Source organism: Pelodiscus sinensis, chromosome 1, assembly GCF_052426305.1.
Source record: "Pelodiscus sinensis isolate ZL-2025 chromosome 1, ASM5242630v1, whole genome shotgun sequence".
NCBI lineage: Eukaryota > Metazoa > Chordata > Testudines > Trionychidae > Pelodiscus > Pelodiscus sinensis.
In genome coordinates, this window is record NC_143052.1 from 273,788,743 (window position 1) to 273,807,277 (window position 18,535).

The following is an 18,535-nucleotide window of genomic DNA, read 5'->3' on the forward strand; positions in this document are numbered from 1 at the left end:
CCAATTGGGGAACCCTGGAAAAATGGATGTCCTCATAACCTAACTTGCTTCAACCACTCATCTAGCACTCCTGCTGGGGAGCAGGGTCGGGATATGGGGTTTTGTCCCACTCTGTTCACCTTTCCAGCCCTCCTGCTGAGGATCAGGGGAAGCCCCCACATCTAAACCTCATTTCCCTGGCAGGAATATGGGGGTAAGGGTGGAGACTGCGGGCAAGGCATGGCGAGAGGCCCCTACTTGCTTTGGCCCAGCACCCCACAAAACCCTAATCTACCTCTGGTTGCTGCAACAGTCAGTGGCTCCACCTGCTCTGTTGCACCAATGTAAAAATGAGAGGAAATGAGACCATGTATGATTAGGGGATCCAACAACAAGGGACAGTGCGGAAAAAAGGGATACTTTGAGATAAAAGGAAAACATGTAGAAATGAGAGTAACAGGTCAATAGGACTAAATTATGGGGGCACAGAAAGTTGGTGAGACCCCAGATCTCAAAGGGACAAAGAAGAGTAAAAGCCCTTAGCACTTTCTTCCATCCAGTGGACCACCACATGGCTCAGGATATAGTGGAAGCACCATGAGGAGTAAACAGGGTTGCTGCTCTCCTCAAAAATGCTGGTATAGGCTCCAGAGACCTATTAGCTTTTTGTAAGTCAACTGCAGGCATTAGAAGACATTGAGGAAAGTGGTTACTTAGGAGAGTGGGTCTCTGGGCTGTATGGCTCCACAAGCAAATACATTTCTGGATGCTAATGAACCACAAACTCTAATAATCCAAACAGCTGTAGTAGAAATAACCTACATTAACCAAAATCTACATTCAATCCTCTGGCAGCCTCTAAACTACCAGCTTCTAATAGGCTGATGCCCTGCCCTCTTGCAATCACATGAACCTCCTCCCTGTAGCAACTACACCAATCTCTTAATAGTTAAAGTAATATTAAGAATGTGTGTATCTTTAACTAAAATACAGGAAGTGTTTTGACCATTGTGGAAGAGTTACACTGCCTACTTCTGTATGTATTATTGTTGCAGCTGTGTTTGTCCCAGGATAGTACCTACTTTTTGTTCTCATTCCTCTTCCTCTTCCACTGGCTCCGTTCTCTCTATTCACATCCTGTTTCTTACACAATGCCACCATGGTTCGTGGTCCTCCCTTCCCTGATCAAACACGAGCTAACGTTTTTTTCTACTGACTCTGATACCAGCTCTAGATCCTGAGGGAAGCACCCTTTTCTTCTCTTCCCTCAGGAAATAGTATTAGTAGTAATAGCTTCTACAAAAGGCAGCTTGGAAGGCAACTTCTTGGTTTCCAGCCAGCACCATATGACCTACTGTCTTTCTGGGTCTATCAGAAAGTGCCCCAAAGATCTCAGTTTGAGAACAACCATTATAAAGTGGTGTGTGCATGTGTGGCAGATACAATCGTAAAATACCTGGAAGGGACCTCAAGAGGTCATCAAGTCCATCAAGTCCCCTGACCTCCTGGCAGGACTAAGATCATCCCTTGATAGATGTCTATCTATCCTGCTCTTAAATATCTCTAGTGCTGGAGATTCTACAATTTCCCTAGGCAATTTATTCCAGTGTTTAAACACCTTGACCATTAGGAAATTTTTCCTAATGTCCAACCTAAACTTAAAATTTAATTTGCTCAACAATTTGTGAGTTAATGAAACATGAACAGTAAAAACAATATTTAAGGAAAAAACCTTTTATATTAATTATATATACATGACAGATACCAGTCTCAAATCTAACTTGATATATCTAGGTCCACATTGAGTGTCTTAGGGAATGCAGTATATTATGTGCACAGGAATGAATGTTCAAAGGTCTATAACTCTGTATTTCCAATCTGAATTGAGACAATACATATGAATTTACCCTCAAAGCATGCCTGAAAGTTGCATTAAAAATAATTCCTTGTTAGAGTCAAGAAAATGTAAATATAAGTACCACAACTTACTATCTGGTTCAGTTGTGGTTCCGCTCAGCTGTAATCCAAAAACTGACCATCTAATTTTTGTGTTTATTAAGATTACATTTATCACACAAAATTCTTTTATATCGGCCTGCTGCCCCCTGATTGGCTGCAGTAGAGGCTGCCACTCTATTCTCCTTGGAGGACTTCTCTTCTGCTCCTGTTGCTCTGCAGGGTACAGAAAGGCCTCCGGCAGTGATGTCAGGGCCTTGTCCACCCCATCACAAGAGTTGGCAGTTTTTCAAAGGGACATTATTAGGGGCCCAAAAGAAAGCTATTCAGCTGCGAAGGAAAGATAGAAAGTATGACAAAAGATCACCATGGCATAACTAGGAGATCTTGCATGATCTAAAAATAAAAAAGGAGTCATATAGAAATGGAAACTAGGACAAATTACAAAGGATGAATATAGGCAAACAATACATGTATGCAGGGGCAATATTAGAAAGACAAAGGCACAGAATGAGCTCAAACTAGCTACAGACATGAAGAGAAACAAGACGACTTTCTATAAATATATTAGAAGCAAGATGAAGACCAAGGACAGGGTAGGCCCATTGCTCAGTGAGGAGGGAGAAATAGCAACAGTAAACTTGGAAATGGCAGAGGTGTTTATAATAACTTCGTTTTGGTCTTCACCAAGAAGTCGGATGATGAAAGAATGCTTAACATAGTGAATGCTAGTGGGAAGGGGGTAGAGGTTTAGAAGATAAAATAAAAAAGAACAAATTAAAAATTACTTAGAGAAGTTAGATGTCTGCAAGAGTATGTCTACACTGCCAGCCTAGTTCGAACTTTAAATATCCCGGGCTTTATTTGCATGTTCTCGGGCACCGCCATTTTTAAATGCCCCGGAGTTTGAACTCCCTTCCCGCAGCTACACATGGACTAGGTAGTTTGAATTAAAGCTCCTAATTCAAACTACCGTTACTCCTCATTGCAGGAGGAGAAATGGTCTGAGGTAATAGAATGAAGTTTAATTAGGACAAATGCAAAGTACTCCACTTAGGAACAATCAGTTTCATATATACAGAATGGGAAGAGACTGTCTAGGAAGGAGTACAGCAGAAAGGGATGTAGGGGTTATAGTGGACCAGCTGTTAAATATGAGCCCACAATGTGATGCTGTTGCAAAAAAAGCAAACAAGATTCTGGGATGCATTAACAGGAGTGTTATGAGCAAGATATGATAAGTCATTCTTCTGCCCTACTGTACACTGATCAGGCCTCAATTGGAGTATTGTGTCCAGCTCTGGGCACCAAATTTAAAGAAAGATGAAACTGTTACTCACCCTGTGCAGTAACATCTGTTCTTTGAGATGTGTGTCCCCGTGGGTGTTCCACTACAGGTGTCGGGCTCGTCCCGGCACCGCAATCCAGACAGTTTTAGCCAGTAGTAGCCCCCAGTGGACTGCACATGAGCAGAAGCCGTCTCTCACCGTTTGCGCTCTTTCTGCGCATCGCAGTCTAACGCCAGTTCCTCCTAGCCAGAACGTATGAAAAATACAAAGGTAAGAGTTCCGAAGCAGGGAGGAGGTCGGGTAGTGGAGCACCCACGAGGACACACGTCTTGAAGAACAGATGTTACTGCACAGGGCGAGTAACAATTTCTTCTTCTTTGAGCAGTGTCCCCGTGGGTGCTCCACTACAGGTGAGTGTGAAGCAGTAGCCCAAAAACAGTACAGTGCTTCGGAATTAAGCATGCACAGAGGATAGGACTGCCTGAGCCACTGCTGCATCTGCCGAAACAATACGTTCTCGCACATAGTGTCTAGCGAACGTCGATGCGGACGACCAGGTTGCTGCACGGCAAATGTCCCGGATGGAAACATCTCTTAAGAAAGTCATGGAGGTGGCCATGGCTCTGGTAGAGTGCGCTCTAGGCTTAGAGGGCAATGGTTTGTTACAGAGTGTATAACAGCGGGTGATGCAATTTACAATATGCGATGAGATGAGAGTTGTTGACCTTCGGAATGAGTTGCGAGGGGCAAAAATAGGCATCTTGATTTGCAGAATTGATGCATCCTGTCTATATAGAAAGCCAAAGCTCTCCTAGCGTCCAAAGTGTGCAGGCACACATGCTCCTGGGTGGAATGCGGCCTTAGGATAAAACATATGGAGAATTATTGGCTCATTGACATGAAACGATGAATTGACCTTTGGAAGAAATGATGGGTGACATCGTAGTGTTACCCTTTGGTGAGTGAACAGTGTGTATGGAGGGTCAGCCGACAAGGCTGCCACCTCGCTGACTCTTCAAGCAGAGGTGATGGCTAAAAGGAATGCAACTTTCATAGAGTCTGTAGGTCACAGGTTGCCAAGGGCTCAAACGGTGGACGGGTAAGTGTATCAAGGACCAGTGTTAGGTCCCATGGCTCCAGAATAGCCCTGTGCGGTGGATAAAGATTGATCATACCTTTCATAAATCTTTTAGAGATGGGGTGGGCGAACGCTGAAACACCGTCTAAATGTGGGTGAAAAGCTGAGATTGCAGCCAGGTGTACTTTTGGTGAAGCGACTGCCAACTTCTGTGAACGTAGATGGAGGATGTAGTCCAATATGTGTTGGACAGATACACACAAGGGGTCCATGCCACGTGAATGGCACCAGGTTTGGAAGCGGCACCATTTATAATGATAAGACCTTTGGGTCGTTTGACGTCTGCTTTGTGTCAGGATGTCCCTAACTGCTTGTGAGCAGTCTAACTCTGAGCCCTGCAGCCACTGAGGAGCCACGCTGTGAGGTGGAGATGGTCAATGCTCGGGTGGAGTAGAGTGCCGCGTTGCTGGGAAAGTAAATTGTGTATGCGTGGAAGTCATTTGGGTTGAGACAACGACATCCTCATGAGTTGTGGTAACCAGGCAACCAGGTCTGACGAGGCCAAAACGGTGCTATGAGTATTACCATTGTGGCATCTGCCAATATCTTCCATATTACCCTCGGTATGAGGGTAAAAGGTGGGAAGGCGTATAGTAGTCGATATGTTCCCCAATCGAGAACATATCAATTTGGGATTTCGAATCAAATCCCATTCCAGTCCTTGAACAATATAGGCGGCAATTCTTGTTGCGTTGGGTGGCAAACAGGTCTAAGTCTGGGTATCCCCAAGACTGAAAGACGTCGCGCACTACATTGTCGAGGAGCTCCCATTCGTGCTGCTAATGGAAGGTCCTGCTCAGAGTGTCTGCAATGATATTTCTCTTGCCGGGGAGGTAAGCAGCCATAAGTGTAATGCCATTCCAAATTGCCCAATTCCATAGTCGTATGGCCTCCGCACACAGGGACCTGGATCTGGCACTGCCCTGTCGATTTATGTAGTAGACCATGCACATGTTGTCTGTTAGGATCTGCATGGTCGTACCACGGAGGTGTTGGGCAAAATGGCAACAGGCATTGTAAACTGCTCGGAGCTCGAGAAAGTTTATATGAAGCAGGGATTCGTGTGGTGATCAAAGGCCCTGTACTTGGTGATGTTGCATATGCGCTCCCCAGCCAATAAGGGAAGCATCCGTAGTAACCTGGAAGGATGGGGCCCGATCATGTAAAGAGACGCCCGCTAAAGTGTTGCTCAGATTGAGCCAGCATGCAAGGGAGTCTCTCACCCGGATGGGGATAGGAATAAGACTGCGTGTATCGCCGGTGACTGGATTGTAGACTTGAAGAAGCCAATGTTGTAGGCATCTTATGCGAAGGTGGGCATGTGGAATGACATAGGTTGCCACTGCCATGTGACCTAGCAGCTGGAGGCAGGTAAGTATGGAAACTGCGGGAGCGGAGAGTAAGACATTTGCAAGATCCAGAATGGTTTGAGCCCTGTCGACGGGTAGGTAGGCGGTGGTGGAATCCAGCCTCGCCCCTATGAAATCGATAGTCCGGGAAGGCAGAGAGAGGATTTTGGCAGGCTGATAATGAGGCCGAGGGCCTCAAACGTATTTCTGACCATAGCTATCGCCCTCGTGCCTTGACTGCTGAGTAAGCTTTTATGAGGCAGTCGTCGAGGTACGGAAAAATCATGATCCCCGAACGTCTGAGGTGAGTGGCTACGACCGCTAGGGTTTTTGAAAACACCCTTGGGGTCGCTGAAAGTCTGAAAGGTAGCACGGTGTACTGGTAATGGTCTTTGCCAAGTGTGAATCGGAGAAATCTCCTGTGTACCGGGTGGATGGTAATGTGAAAGTAGGTGTCCTGAAGATCAAGAGACGCGAACCAATCCCCTTTGGTAAGAGTTGGAATGAGAGAGGCTAGGGTAACCATCTTGAATCTTTTTCTTCTCAGGTAATGGTTGAGTTCCCGAAGATTGAGGATCGGTCTCCACCCGCTGGACTTCTTCTCAGTGACGAAGTACCGGGAATAGAAACCTTTGCCTCTGAACTGACGTGGGACCGCTTTCACTGCTCTGATGGTAAATAGCCGCATGACCTACTGTCGCAACAGGAGATCGTGAAAGGGGTCCCTGAAAAGGGACGGGGAAGGGAGTTTGAAGGAGGAAGAGTGGTGAAGGAAATAGAGTCCGGATGTTATGATCTCTCTGACCCATCGATCTGTGGTGATAACGAACCAACAATGGTGAAAGGGTCTCAACCGGTGATGGAACAGTCAAGTTATTTAGGAGATAGCCTCTGGAAGGGGAATGATGCACAGCCCCTCGATGGGGACATCAAACCTGCTGACAAGGTTGATGCTGAGTTTGTGTCTTGGCAGGCTGCTGACGCCGCCTTTGTGGCCACTGCCTCTGCTTCTGTTGGTCGTACGGCCTGATCCATTGAGCCGTGTAGAATCAGGGTCTCTGCCTATTGTAGGGCCAAGCTCTTTTACGCCTGAAGGGCGGCGTATACATCCCAAGTGTTCTTAATGTTGTTTGGGAGTCTTTACCTGAGTGGAAGACCTGGTCAGTATTCTGAGCGAATAGAGAAGAACGGTCGAAGGGTAGGTCTTCCACTTTTGGTTGTAAGTCCTTGGGCACAGAGGCGAGGTGCAACCAAGAAGCGCGTTGCATTACAACTGCTGTAGCTGTCGTACGGGACGCCGAGTTGGCAATGTTGAGAGAGATTTGAAGAGCTGTACAGGCCGCCGCATAGCCCTCCTGCACAACTGCCTTGAGTATCTCCTTCTTAGAATCTGGGAGGTGCTGCATTAGCAGAACCAGCTTTGCGTAATTATCGAAATCGTGGTTGGCCAATTGAGCAGAGTAGTTTGCCATCCTAAGAGTTTCTGTCGCTGACTAATAAACCTTTCTCCTGAACAAATCCAAATGTTTTGTGTCCTTTTTGGATGGTGTGTTCTTAGATTGGGACGTCTTCAACTTTTGTTGAGCTGCGTCAACGACAACAGAATTGGGAGGAGGATGGGTAAAAAGAAACTCAGCATTTTTGGCATCCACGGAATACATTTTGTTCACACGCTTATGTGTTGGTGTTACGGAGGCAGGCGTCTAACAGATGTCGTTAGAAATCTCTAGAATAGCCTCGTCAAAAGGAAGGGCCAACTTGCCCTATTGGATTGTTGTAAATTCCGTAAGAGGGCATGCTGTTTTTGAGGTGCATCAGGAGTGCACAGGTTTTGTGAGCGGGAAACCCTTTTAAACAGCTCCTGGAATTGCCTGTAATCATCTATGGGTGAAGACTCGTGATCGAAGACCGCATCATCTGGTGACGAGGATGAGATGTCTGCTGGAGAACCAATGGGTTGTGTATCCCCAGAGGGAGAAGGAGGGATGTTGGCTTGTCCAGAGGCTATATCATCGCCCGTGGGTGTTGGAGGCGGTTGTGTCATAAGTACGATTGACGGCAACTCCGAGAAGGCAAGTGCAAACGGTCGTGGTAATGCGCATGATCTGACCGACGGTGATGGCTATGGTGAGAATATGCAGGTGAGTAACTGCCTTGCTGATATTGATGCACACGAGCAGGTGACACCAGAGAATGTGACCTCACGAAATATCACAATGGAGATCTGGAATAGTAGTGCCGATGATGACATCAAGGTGACGGAGAGTGTCTTGGAGATCTCCAATACTGCGGTGACCGTGAGCATTCATAATGATGCCGTCGGTCATAGCGAGGTAGAGGTGAGGGTCCTGGTGAGAACACAGTCCTAGTGGGACTGGGGGAAGGTAAACGTAAGTGACGCCTCTTCTTCTGAGCCTTTGTAAGTACTCCAGTCACTGAAGAGGGAGCAGTGACCACTGGGCTACAAGGCACTGATATGATGGAGGCGGAATCAGATGGTGACACAGGTGCTGAGGCCAATGAAGGTACCCTGGGATGAGGGACTAGATGACTGGGTCTCTGGTGCAGGTTGGGTAGCCGGTGCCTTGGTCAGTGTTTGTGCCGACTGCAACTGAGAGAACTCTGTGCCGCGCGGGAATGCGCAGCACGGTGAGGGTGGCAGTGTATCCTCTCTCGGCACTGTCTTTGGCTTCGTCTTAGGCTTATGCCTCGATGTCGGCTGTCTCGGTGCTGGCCTCGGTGCCGGTGTATCCGGTGCTGTAGTCATCTCCATTCCTGGTGCCAGTGTATGTCTCCAAACAGAGGTCGGTGCGGACAGCACCTGCGTCGACTCGCGCCTCGGCACCGGCTAAGAGGCAGCCCCAGATGGCTGGGCATGGCGCTGTGAAGCACACTCCAGTGCCGATACGGACGATGCTGATCGTCGCGGTGCTGTCCGAGCACCCGGTGCCGTTGCCGCGGACTCGGACCACGGTGCTGTACGGGACGGTGCTGAAGAGAGCACAGGACTAGGTTCCGATGTGCTACAGCCCTTGGGCAATTTGCCACGGGCAGGCAGGAATGCCAAAGAGCCTGGTGCATACCCGACACTTACACTCCAGATGGAGAGGAGGTTCTGTCTTCACAGGCCTTCCGCGACTGTGGAGCCTCTGGACGCTGGGCCGTGGACAAGGGCTGAAGTGCCGTGTTAAAAAGGAGCATCTTCAGACACATCTCCCTGTCGCGTCTGGCCCTGGTGGTCAATTTAGAACAATGACAACATTTCTGTGGGACATGCCCCTCTCCAAAGCAGCGAATGCAGCGGGAGTGGCCGTTTGAGGTCGGCATCGCGTCGCTACAGGAGGCACATCTTTTGAACCCTGCAGTCATGTTGAAGTAAGTGCCTTAGCAGGAGAAGGAGGAAAAAGACCCCAGCAGGCCAAACGAAGGGCCTGAGGGATCGAACAAGAACAACTTTTTTTTTTCAAATGAACTAACTAAATAATGAACTGTGATAACTAACTATACTATAAGGTGTGGGGCCTAACTGGGAAGGAACGAGTAGCTTACATCTAAATTCTCCTCAGGTTGACGAGGAGCGCGTTCCAATTCTGTCTGCAGCCGTAGATGATTAGGAGGAACTGGCATTAGACTGCGATGCGCAGAAAGAGCGCGAATGGTGAGAGACGGCTTCTGCACATGCGCAGTCCACCAGGGGCTACTGCTGGCTAAAACTCTCCGGATTGTGGCACCGGGACGAGCCTGACACCTGTAGTGGAGCACCCACAGGGACACTACTGGAAGAAGAAGCGGAGAAATTGGAGAAGGTCCAGAGGAGAGCAACAAAAAAGATTAAAGGTCTAGAGAACGTGACCCATGAAAGAAGACTGAAAGAACTGGACTTGTTTAGTTTGGAAAGGAGAAGACCTAGAGGGGACATAATAGCAGTTTTCAGGTATGTAAATTGGTGTCAGAAGGAGGGAGAAAAATTGTTTTCCTTGGCTTCTGATGATAGGACAAGAAGTAATGGGCTTAAACTGCAGCAAGGGAGGTTTGGGTTGGACATTAGGAAAAACTTCCTAACTGTCACGGTGCTTAAACACTGGAATAAACTGCCTAAGGAGGTTGTGGAATCTCCATCTCTAGAGATATTTAAGAGTAGATGGTACTGGGCCCTGCTGTGAGGGCAGGGGACTGGACTCGATGACTTCTCGTGGTCCCTTCCCAGTTCTAGTGTTCTATGATTTTACCCTTTGGGTGCCTATTACTGCTTCCATAAAACACACATTTTAAAAGTTTCTATTATAGTAACAATATTTTAGATTACAAAATGAATAATTTCTCCTCTAAATCATTATGTAATACCATATATTAAGGATACTATATTAATGTATACATTTTCTGTTTGCATATTTATCACAACTTTACGATCTTTACTAAGAAAAGTTATGCAAGCTAAAAGAATGCATCCAATAAATTTATTAAGTATGACCTACTAGCATTTCTGAGAACTAGTATAGAGTAGACTTCATATAAAATAACGTTTTGTACTTTAAAACATCGGTCATCAAAAAACCAAAAAGCACATTATCAACAATTAAATTGACCACACTCTTGTAAGGCAGGTAAGTAATAATATAACTATTTTACAGCTGAGGAAACTCAGAGACAGTAAAGGAAAGAATATCACCCAGCATCACATAGTGAGTAACATAGCAGAGTTAAGAGTAAAAACCAGAACTGCTTTTTTTAAATGCATGGCTGACACATTGCCTATATTTTTTTTAAAAAAATGCAGAATACGAAGTATAACTTTCGCAAGTTTTAATTGAAGAAAATAATCATGGAAAAGTTATGCTAAAACAGGAAAATTACCTCACGATGATTTAGAAGTCTTTCCAAATCTGCTGCCATTTGATTCTTGACATGCAGCAAAGATGTCTTTTCTTTATTTAAAAGGCTGGTAGAAAGAGGATAGGAAATACAATTATAGCAACAGATAATCTCTTCTAATCTTGTCTAGTTGAAACATGCATTTTTAAAGCTAAATACTGGCAACAATGAATGTGCTCAAGAAACTATATAAAATAAATCTTTATTAAAATTGTAAGTTGTTAATGCATCTGAAAAGATAAGCATGTATGAATGCTCACTTTAATCAAATCAGAGAATTGAAGATCACTAATTCATATATGTACAATGTCATAGTAAAACAAAAATGACTTGATTTACAGTGTGATTCTTCTCTTCAGAAGTGGCATCACAGAATTCTATTTTCATTGTGTCAGAATGTTCTCTATTTTACAAGCAAAAATATATATATTTACTCCTAGCCCTTGAAGCTGAGGACCCCTCTCATTCTTGTGCATCATCACCAATAAAGATCAGGCAAACTATATTATCACCATCAAAGATTTAGCAAACTATATTAAACGCTCACTGACTGCTGTACAACTTTTTTCCCTCCACTGGATTTACGTAGGTGTAATTATGTAACTGGATTTTTCTAAATAATTCTGTTGATGCATAAGAACAAGTTGAGTTCAACTTGCATTCATGGTCTCTGTCAAGTAGAACAAAAAATTATTTGTGCTACACTATATAGCACCCTCAGTCTCATGTTTATTTAGAACAGTGTTTCTCAACCTTTTTTATCAAGTACACCCCCCCTTTTTTTTGAAAGAGTAAGTAGCACCCCCAGTACCTACAGTATCAGATGCACAAAATTTATTCTACTGTTGTAACACGTTTGTTTAAACAACTTAATCGTAGCAGGGCAGGCAATGATATTTTTGGGTGTAAAAAGTACAAAAATAATAAAACGCTATAAAATTTAAAACAAAAATTCAGTTTTTTTCAAATTTCAGTTGACTTCTCTCAAGTACCCCAAAGTGTACTTGTACCACTGGTTGAGAAACATTGATCTAGAACACAAACAGAACTGTGGAACAATGTGATGTATTAAAGACATGGTGTCATGCTTAACTTTAATTGTCCTTTCTTTTGTTAGCTTACATCATATGAACTTTTTAAAGCATTGTCTTCAATTTTTGCTTCTAGGCAGCTACTTCTGTAGTTTCATTAAATGTATTTCCAAATTCAGCATTACAATTAGACTTCAAAAATAAATGTCAGATTGACACTCGTAAGACTTGTATACGTTCTTGCCCAGTTTTGTTTCTATAGTCCCAAGAATGCAGAAAAATGTCAGCATAACATAACCAAACCAAGTAATCTTCACTAGTTAAACTTGAAATCAACCCCAAAAATGATGAGTCATACAGCAGTAAAAACAGGTTATGAAACTCAGATGCTGTCTAAGAAGGAAACACATTATACTAAATGAAATGTTCAAATATTATGCAAGCATGCCAAATCTTTAAAGTTCGGTGTATACATTTTATAGAAATGATCAATCAGCTGCATCATAATTTTTTTTTAAAATGACCATATACCTTTCACTTTTTCCTTTTCAGAAGAGCAAAACTGGTCTTGGCATTGTGTATTTCCTGGGAATTAACAACCTTTTCTAGTAAAAAGAACTTGATTGTGCTCTAGACACACAAGTTTCTTCCAGGCTGTCATTTCGTTCCCAGGAAATGTCTTGCAACTTGATTCATATTAAATTATGTTTTCAAAATCTCACTACATTTCCAACTATTGTAATTATATCTTTTTATTTCAGACAGCAGTCAGTGAGCGTTTAATATAGTTTGCTAAATCTTTGATGGTGATAATATAGTTTGCCTGATCTTTATTGGCGATGATGCATCTAGAAAGAATGGCTCAGAATGGCCCACCCCCAGCCAATCTACCCCTTTCACCTGGCTGGTGATTCAGTCTCTTTTCTGTATGCTTTTAAGAGACGCAATCCCATTCCAGGCACGTCCCATTTTTCTGGCACAATCAAATCCTTACCTTGCTTTCAGTTATGATAAGAGGAAGATGTATACCAAATTAGATGATTCTAGCTCTTACCATTTAGGAGGAGTTCTTGAACAGACAGACAGACTCACTCAGATATATAGTAGACTAGAAGATTTACTCGATGTTGCTTGGGTCCTTCAGGGCAGGAGACTGCGGATGTGGGGAGCGCAAGAGTCAGGGTTGGGGTGTGAGGAGGGGTTTAGGGCAGGGAGTGGAGAAGTTAGAGAAGAGTATTGGAGGGGCTCAAAGCTGGGGTTGGAGGTTAAGGAAGGTCTCGAGGCTTGGAAGAGGGGGAGCTCAAAGGAGGAGATGGAGAGCTCAGAGAGAAGGTGAGTGTGGCCACTGACTTCTCCCTGGAAACTGCAAGGGCTATGCACCTCACCCATTGGCTTCTCCGAGGGCGGCACTAGAGAGGACCACACACCCTGTCCACTGGCTTCTCCTCGGGGCAGGAACTGCAAGTACACTGGTTGCTAGGTTCTCCCCAAGGCTGGCTCCAGGGCCAGCTCCAGAGCCAGCTCAGGGGTTGAATGTGGAGGGGGCTGAACAGGCCTTCCACAGGTGCTCCTGAGGACCAGCCTAGAAGCGCAGAAGGGCACACCAGCCTCCTGTTGGATTCCTCAGGGCTAGCCCTGGGAAGCAGGAACTTTGCAGAGGCTGGCAGTTGCTCCCTGGGCAGCAGCTGCTTGCTGGGATGCTTGTAGCCCCCCTGTGGTCATTCTTCTTCCTGTGCTTGCTGTCCCTCTGTGATCATGTGTGAACGTAACTGTGTGTGCTCTCACACCCTTCCCTTTCATAATGAAAGTCACATTTCATGCAAATTCCATTATCCTGGCATAACCATTGATAAAAGGAAGTTTCATACCAAATTTGGTGGTCCTAGGAGGAGTTCTTGAACAGACTCATAACTGGACAGACACACATTTCTAAAACATACAGATAGATAATCTTTGGACCTCAAACTTCCAATGGCATTCACACATTTTATAACACTGTAGCATATCATAAAGCCCCAACTTCAATCTCCAATGGGTTAAAACTGAGGAAAACATTAACAACTGCTACTAGAAGTTTAGTACTTTTTACCTTCAAAGAGCTTTACAAAACATTTGATGTTCACATCAACTCTGATATAGAAACAGATCAGCCAGCACAAATTGTGGCTAGTAGGCTCTACCAACACTCCTCTGATGACCTCATCAATTTCTGTAGAATTCGGGACTTTAAGAAGCAATCATTTTTAGCCTTGGAAAGATAGTCTATATATAAATTAATAAAATGCTGTTTTCATAAACTGACAAATAGGCAAGAACAATGGATTAGCACCTCAGAGCCAGCTGAGCTTCATTCAGCACAAAACACAAAGAAGAAGTTACTCACCTTCGTGCAGTAAGGATGGTTCTTTGAGATGTGTCCCTGTGGGTGCTCCACTGATGGTGTTGGGCTTGTGCCACAGCTTGGAGACTTGAATAGCTGTGATCAGTCAGGCCGCACATGTGTGATCAGTGGCTCGCGCCATTCGCACCCTTTGATCACTGCGTGCGGCCCAGCTCCCGCCAGTTATCTGCAATGAGAAAGAGCAAGGCTCCGGAATGGGAAGGAGGGCGGAATGTGGCGCACCCACAGGAACATATCTTGAAGAACCATCCTTTCTGCACGAAGGTGAGTAACTTCTTTTGTGTTTTGTGCTGCATGAAGCTCATCTGGCTTTGAACAACTACTTCTTCTTCAAGTGGTCCCATGGGTGCTCCACTGATGGTGACCATGACCTTCCAGAGTCAAGGTTATCAATGACTAAAAGTACTGCTGAAGCCACCGTGGAATCTGCGGCCCACCGTTGAACTATTGCATAGTGGTTCATAAAAGTCACATTGGACAACTATGTGGCTGTTCGACAAATGTCTGATAATGAGACGCCGCGGGCAAAAGCAGTCAACGTTGCTAGTACCCTGTTGGAATGTGCCCGTAGTAAGGTATGAAGGGGCTTGCTGCGGATTGCGTAACAGGTGGTGATGCATGAAACTATGATATCAGAAACATATTGCGAGGACAAAGGATTGCCTTTGAAGCGGTCCGTTGTGGATACTAGTAGGCAGTCCGTTTTGCGCCAGCTCTACGTTCTGGCAATGTTTGCTCAGATCGTGTAAAGGCAGTTCTATTGCACTGTGGAAGAGATAGAATATAATCGAGGATCTTATGTATCGGTGATGTGTATGGATCAATGTGATTGTTTGCACACCAACTCATGAATCTATTCCATTTTGCCAGGTAAGTCTTCCTTGTAGATTCTCTTCCACAGTGCAATAGAATTGCCTTTATGCAATGGCGCTCCTCTACATCGAGCCAGCTAGAAGCCACGCTGTTAGATGCAGGGTCTTTGGTCTCGGATGTAGCAGAGAGCTGTGGTTCTGAGAGAGGAGATCTGGAAGAAGGGACAGAGGGCGCAGTGGTTGCAGGGACATTCTGTTGAGAAATGGGTACCATGGCTGTCTTGCCCAGGCCAGGGCCAGAACAATTACTCGGGCTGAATCTGCTCTAATTTTCTGTAATATCTCAGTACAAGTACCATGGGTGGAAATGCATAAAGTGGACGTCTGTCCCAGCGGATTAGCAGTGCGTCTCCGAGGGACCTCTTGCCTATACCCCCTCTCAAACAGTATAGGTGACATTTCCTGTTGTTGTAGGTGGCGAAAAGATCTATCTTGGGGGACCCCCAAGCGTGGAAGATGTGCTACAGGACATCAGAATGGATTTCCCATTCATGGTCATGTGGAAAATGTCTGCTGAGTGCGTCCGCCATGACATTGCTCATGCCAGGTAAATAAGAAGCTATCACAGTGATGAGATTTCATACACACCAATTCCATTAGCAGACTGCTTGTGCACAGAGCGATCAGGCATGTACTCTTCCTTGTCAATTGACATAATAGATGGTGGCTATACTGTCCATAAGAACCCTGATGGTCATACCGGCAATGTGAGCACGGAAATACTTTCTAGCGAGGAATATGGCTTTGAGTTCTAGGAGACTGATGTGCAGGGCGGCCTCCCTTGACGACCATTTCCCTTGCACGAACATGCCATTGATGTGTTTTCCCCAACCAATAAGGGAGATGTCCATTGTTAATTGGCTTGATGGTTGCTGGTGGTGAAAAGGTACCCCTGCCAACAGATTTTGGGGATTCAACCACCAAGCTAGAGATCTGCGAGCGAGAGCAGTCGGACTTCTCTCTCTGAGTGCTGTGCTTTGTGAGGATATACATTGACACCAGCCAATGTTGCAGACAGTGGAAATGGAGTCTTTCATGGAGGAACCACAAAGGTGTTGGCAGCCATATGTCCCATGAGATGAAGGCAAATATGAACTGTAACTGTGGGGACCTGCGTAACGACTGTAGCTAGTTCTTGTATGGCTTGAAAGCGCTCGTGAGGTAAGTATGCACGAGCCATAATGGAGTCTAGCCACTCTCCTATAAAATTTATAATCTGCTCGTTGATGATGAGTCTGAGTGACTGGAAGGTTTGTCTGGCTAGCATGCTCATATGCAATGCCTCTTGCCTCGACTAACCCTTTATAAGACAGTTGTCGAGGTACGGAAATATAATCATGCCTCTGTGCCGCAAATGAGCTACTACAACTGCCAGAGTCTTCAAAAAAACACTCTGGGGGCAGCTGAGAGACCAAATGGTGGCACGCAATATTGAAAATGTTCGTCGCCGATGGTGAAGCGGAGGAAGCACTTGTGGGCTGGATGGCTGGCTATATGAAAATACGCGACTTGCAGGTCGAGGGCTGCAAACCAATTGTCCTTGCCCAATGAAGGTATTATAGTGGAAAGGGTCACCATTTTGAACCTTTGTCAACAGAGGTTCTGGTTTAACTTCCTGAGGTCAAGGATAGGCCTCCACCCTCCAGTTTTTTTCTCCATGAGGAAAATAACGCAAATAGCCCCCTCTTCCTCTGAACTTGGGTGGAATTATCTCTATAGCGCCTATGAACGGTAGATGCTGGTCCTCTTGCCTCAACAGGGCCTCATGAGATGGGTCCCTGAAGAGGGATGGGGTTGGTGGATTTGTAGGTGGTACGGTTGTGAAGGAGATGGTGAGCCTGGATACCACAAGTTGTAACACCCAGTGATCTGATGTTATAGCCACCCTTTGAGCTTGAAAAGGTCATAGCAGTGGTGAAAGAGGTAGGATATGTCTACACTAGCTCGTTAATTCTAGCTAGGTAGGCAAATCAGGGAACTGGGGTTGCAAATGAAGCCCAGGATTTAAATATCCCAGGCTTTATTTGCATGTTCCAGTCTGGAGGCCATTTTTAAATCCCCGTTAGTCCGAACGAACTGCCTGTAGCTACACGCGGAAGTTTAAAGTTACTCCGAACTAAGTCCTTAGTTCGGATTAACTGTTACTCCTCATTCCAGATTGTTGATATGAGCACTGGTGGTAACAGTAACGTGGACAGTAAGAGGATCCGTGACAGTCATGTAATATCAGTCGGAAGGATGAGGTGATGAGTATCTGGACGACCTACCACTTGCGTATCGCCTAGTGTAACCGGTGTGGGGGGATCAGGCTGCGGAGTCAGAATAGCGTGGCGACCATCTGTGCAGTGGGGAGTAGGATCGTCACCTATAGTAGCGGTCATCATGTGGACGGGACTTGTGTGGTGAATAAGGACTCCTCCGATAGTAATGATGTTTTGGACTGCAGTGGCGGTAAACGCGCTGTAGTGGCGAATGGTATAGCGGGGGCAAAGGGGAAGGCCCCGGTGAAAACATAGGAGATGGAAAAATGGGACTCTCTTGCCTTCATGACTTGTCTGCAGCTTTCATTGGCGCTGGTGCCAAGGAACCTGCCAATGCCAGGGTCATCTGTGCCGGAAGGTCCTGATGCGGTACCAGTGTCGGTGCCAGGGCTTTTACTGGTGCCAGCATCATCTGTGCCAGATGGACTTCATCCAATGCTGGTCTGCGATGAGGCGGCGCTTGCTGGTCTGGTGCCACATACGGAGCCGGCGTCGGCACCAAGTACGGTGGGTGCTGGTGGCGCCTGTAAAACGTGGGTGCTGCTGCCCCATGCTGATGACCGTTTCGGTGCCGAGAGTGCCTGTGCGGGAGCCACCATTTTCTTAGGTTTTTTGCCAGAAGGCGGCACCGAGGCTCGTGGGGTAAGGCCTGAGGTTCCTGGCTTATCCCCTCTACTGATCCTGCTAGTCGGATCAGGCAGCAATGAATGAGCAGGGAACAACCTCCTTTCCTTGTGAGAAGTAGACTCGGGGGAGAAGACCCTGCGCTTCTGGAGCATTTCTGGTTGGCGTCCTGCCGATGGTGTATCTGGCTGCAGTGCCTTATCAAAAAGTAGCATTTTGAGGCACATCTCCCTGTCATGGTGAGCGTGGACCGTGAGTTTGGAACAGTGGGCTCATTTTTGGGGAATATGTGTCTCCCCCAGACAGCGTATTCATGCTGAATGGCCGTCTGAGGCTGGCGTTGGCTTTCGGCAAAGCACACACTTCTTAAAGCCTGGGGATCCAGGAATCGTGCCTATCTAGGCTGAATTTCTTTGTCTTCTCACTCTTATTGAGATTGTTGTTATTGTGCCTCTTTTCTCTCTGCGGCTAAGAGCCGTGAATCACAAAACGTGGCAAGCTGCAGATAGTTCAAACAACTTTATTTATTTATTTATTTATTTAAGAATAAGTCAAAGAACCTTTATTACAAGGGAGTAACCTATTTACAATTAACTATTTATAGAGCAGATAAGAAAACTCTGAAGAGACACTGAGGAGAGAGGAGCTCCATCTGCTACCGAGGACAGTTGAGAGGAACTGGCAGGAGTTGGGCTGTGCATGACAATCAAAGGGCGCGAGCCACTGATTACGCATGTGCAGCCCGACTGATCACAGCTATTCA

At 45.7% G+C, this 18,535-nt stretch overlaps 1 protein-coding gene across 6 annotated transcripts in view; it reads right to left on the reverse strand.

Annotated features, from left to right (window-relative positions):
• The window catches only part of PIBF1 (progesterone immunomodulatory binding factor 1), a 146,336-nt gene that overhangs the window by 14,645 nt on the left and 113,156 nt on the right, over window positions 1-18,535 (reverse strand). For 5 of the 6 annotated variants that reach the window (XM_075918902.2, XM_075918899.2, XM_075918900.2 and 2 more), the window contains one exon: window positions 10,566-10,650. In XM_075918902.2, the coding sequence (XP_075775017.1) occupies window positions 10,566-10,650 (85 nt within the window). The other variant, XM_089775440.1, reaches the window with a different exon arrangement.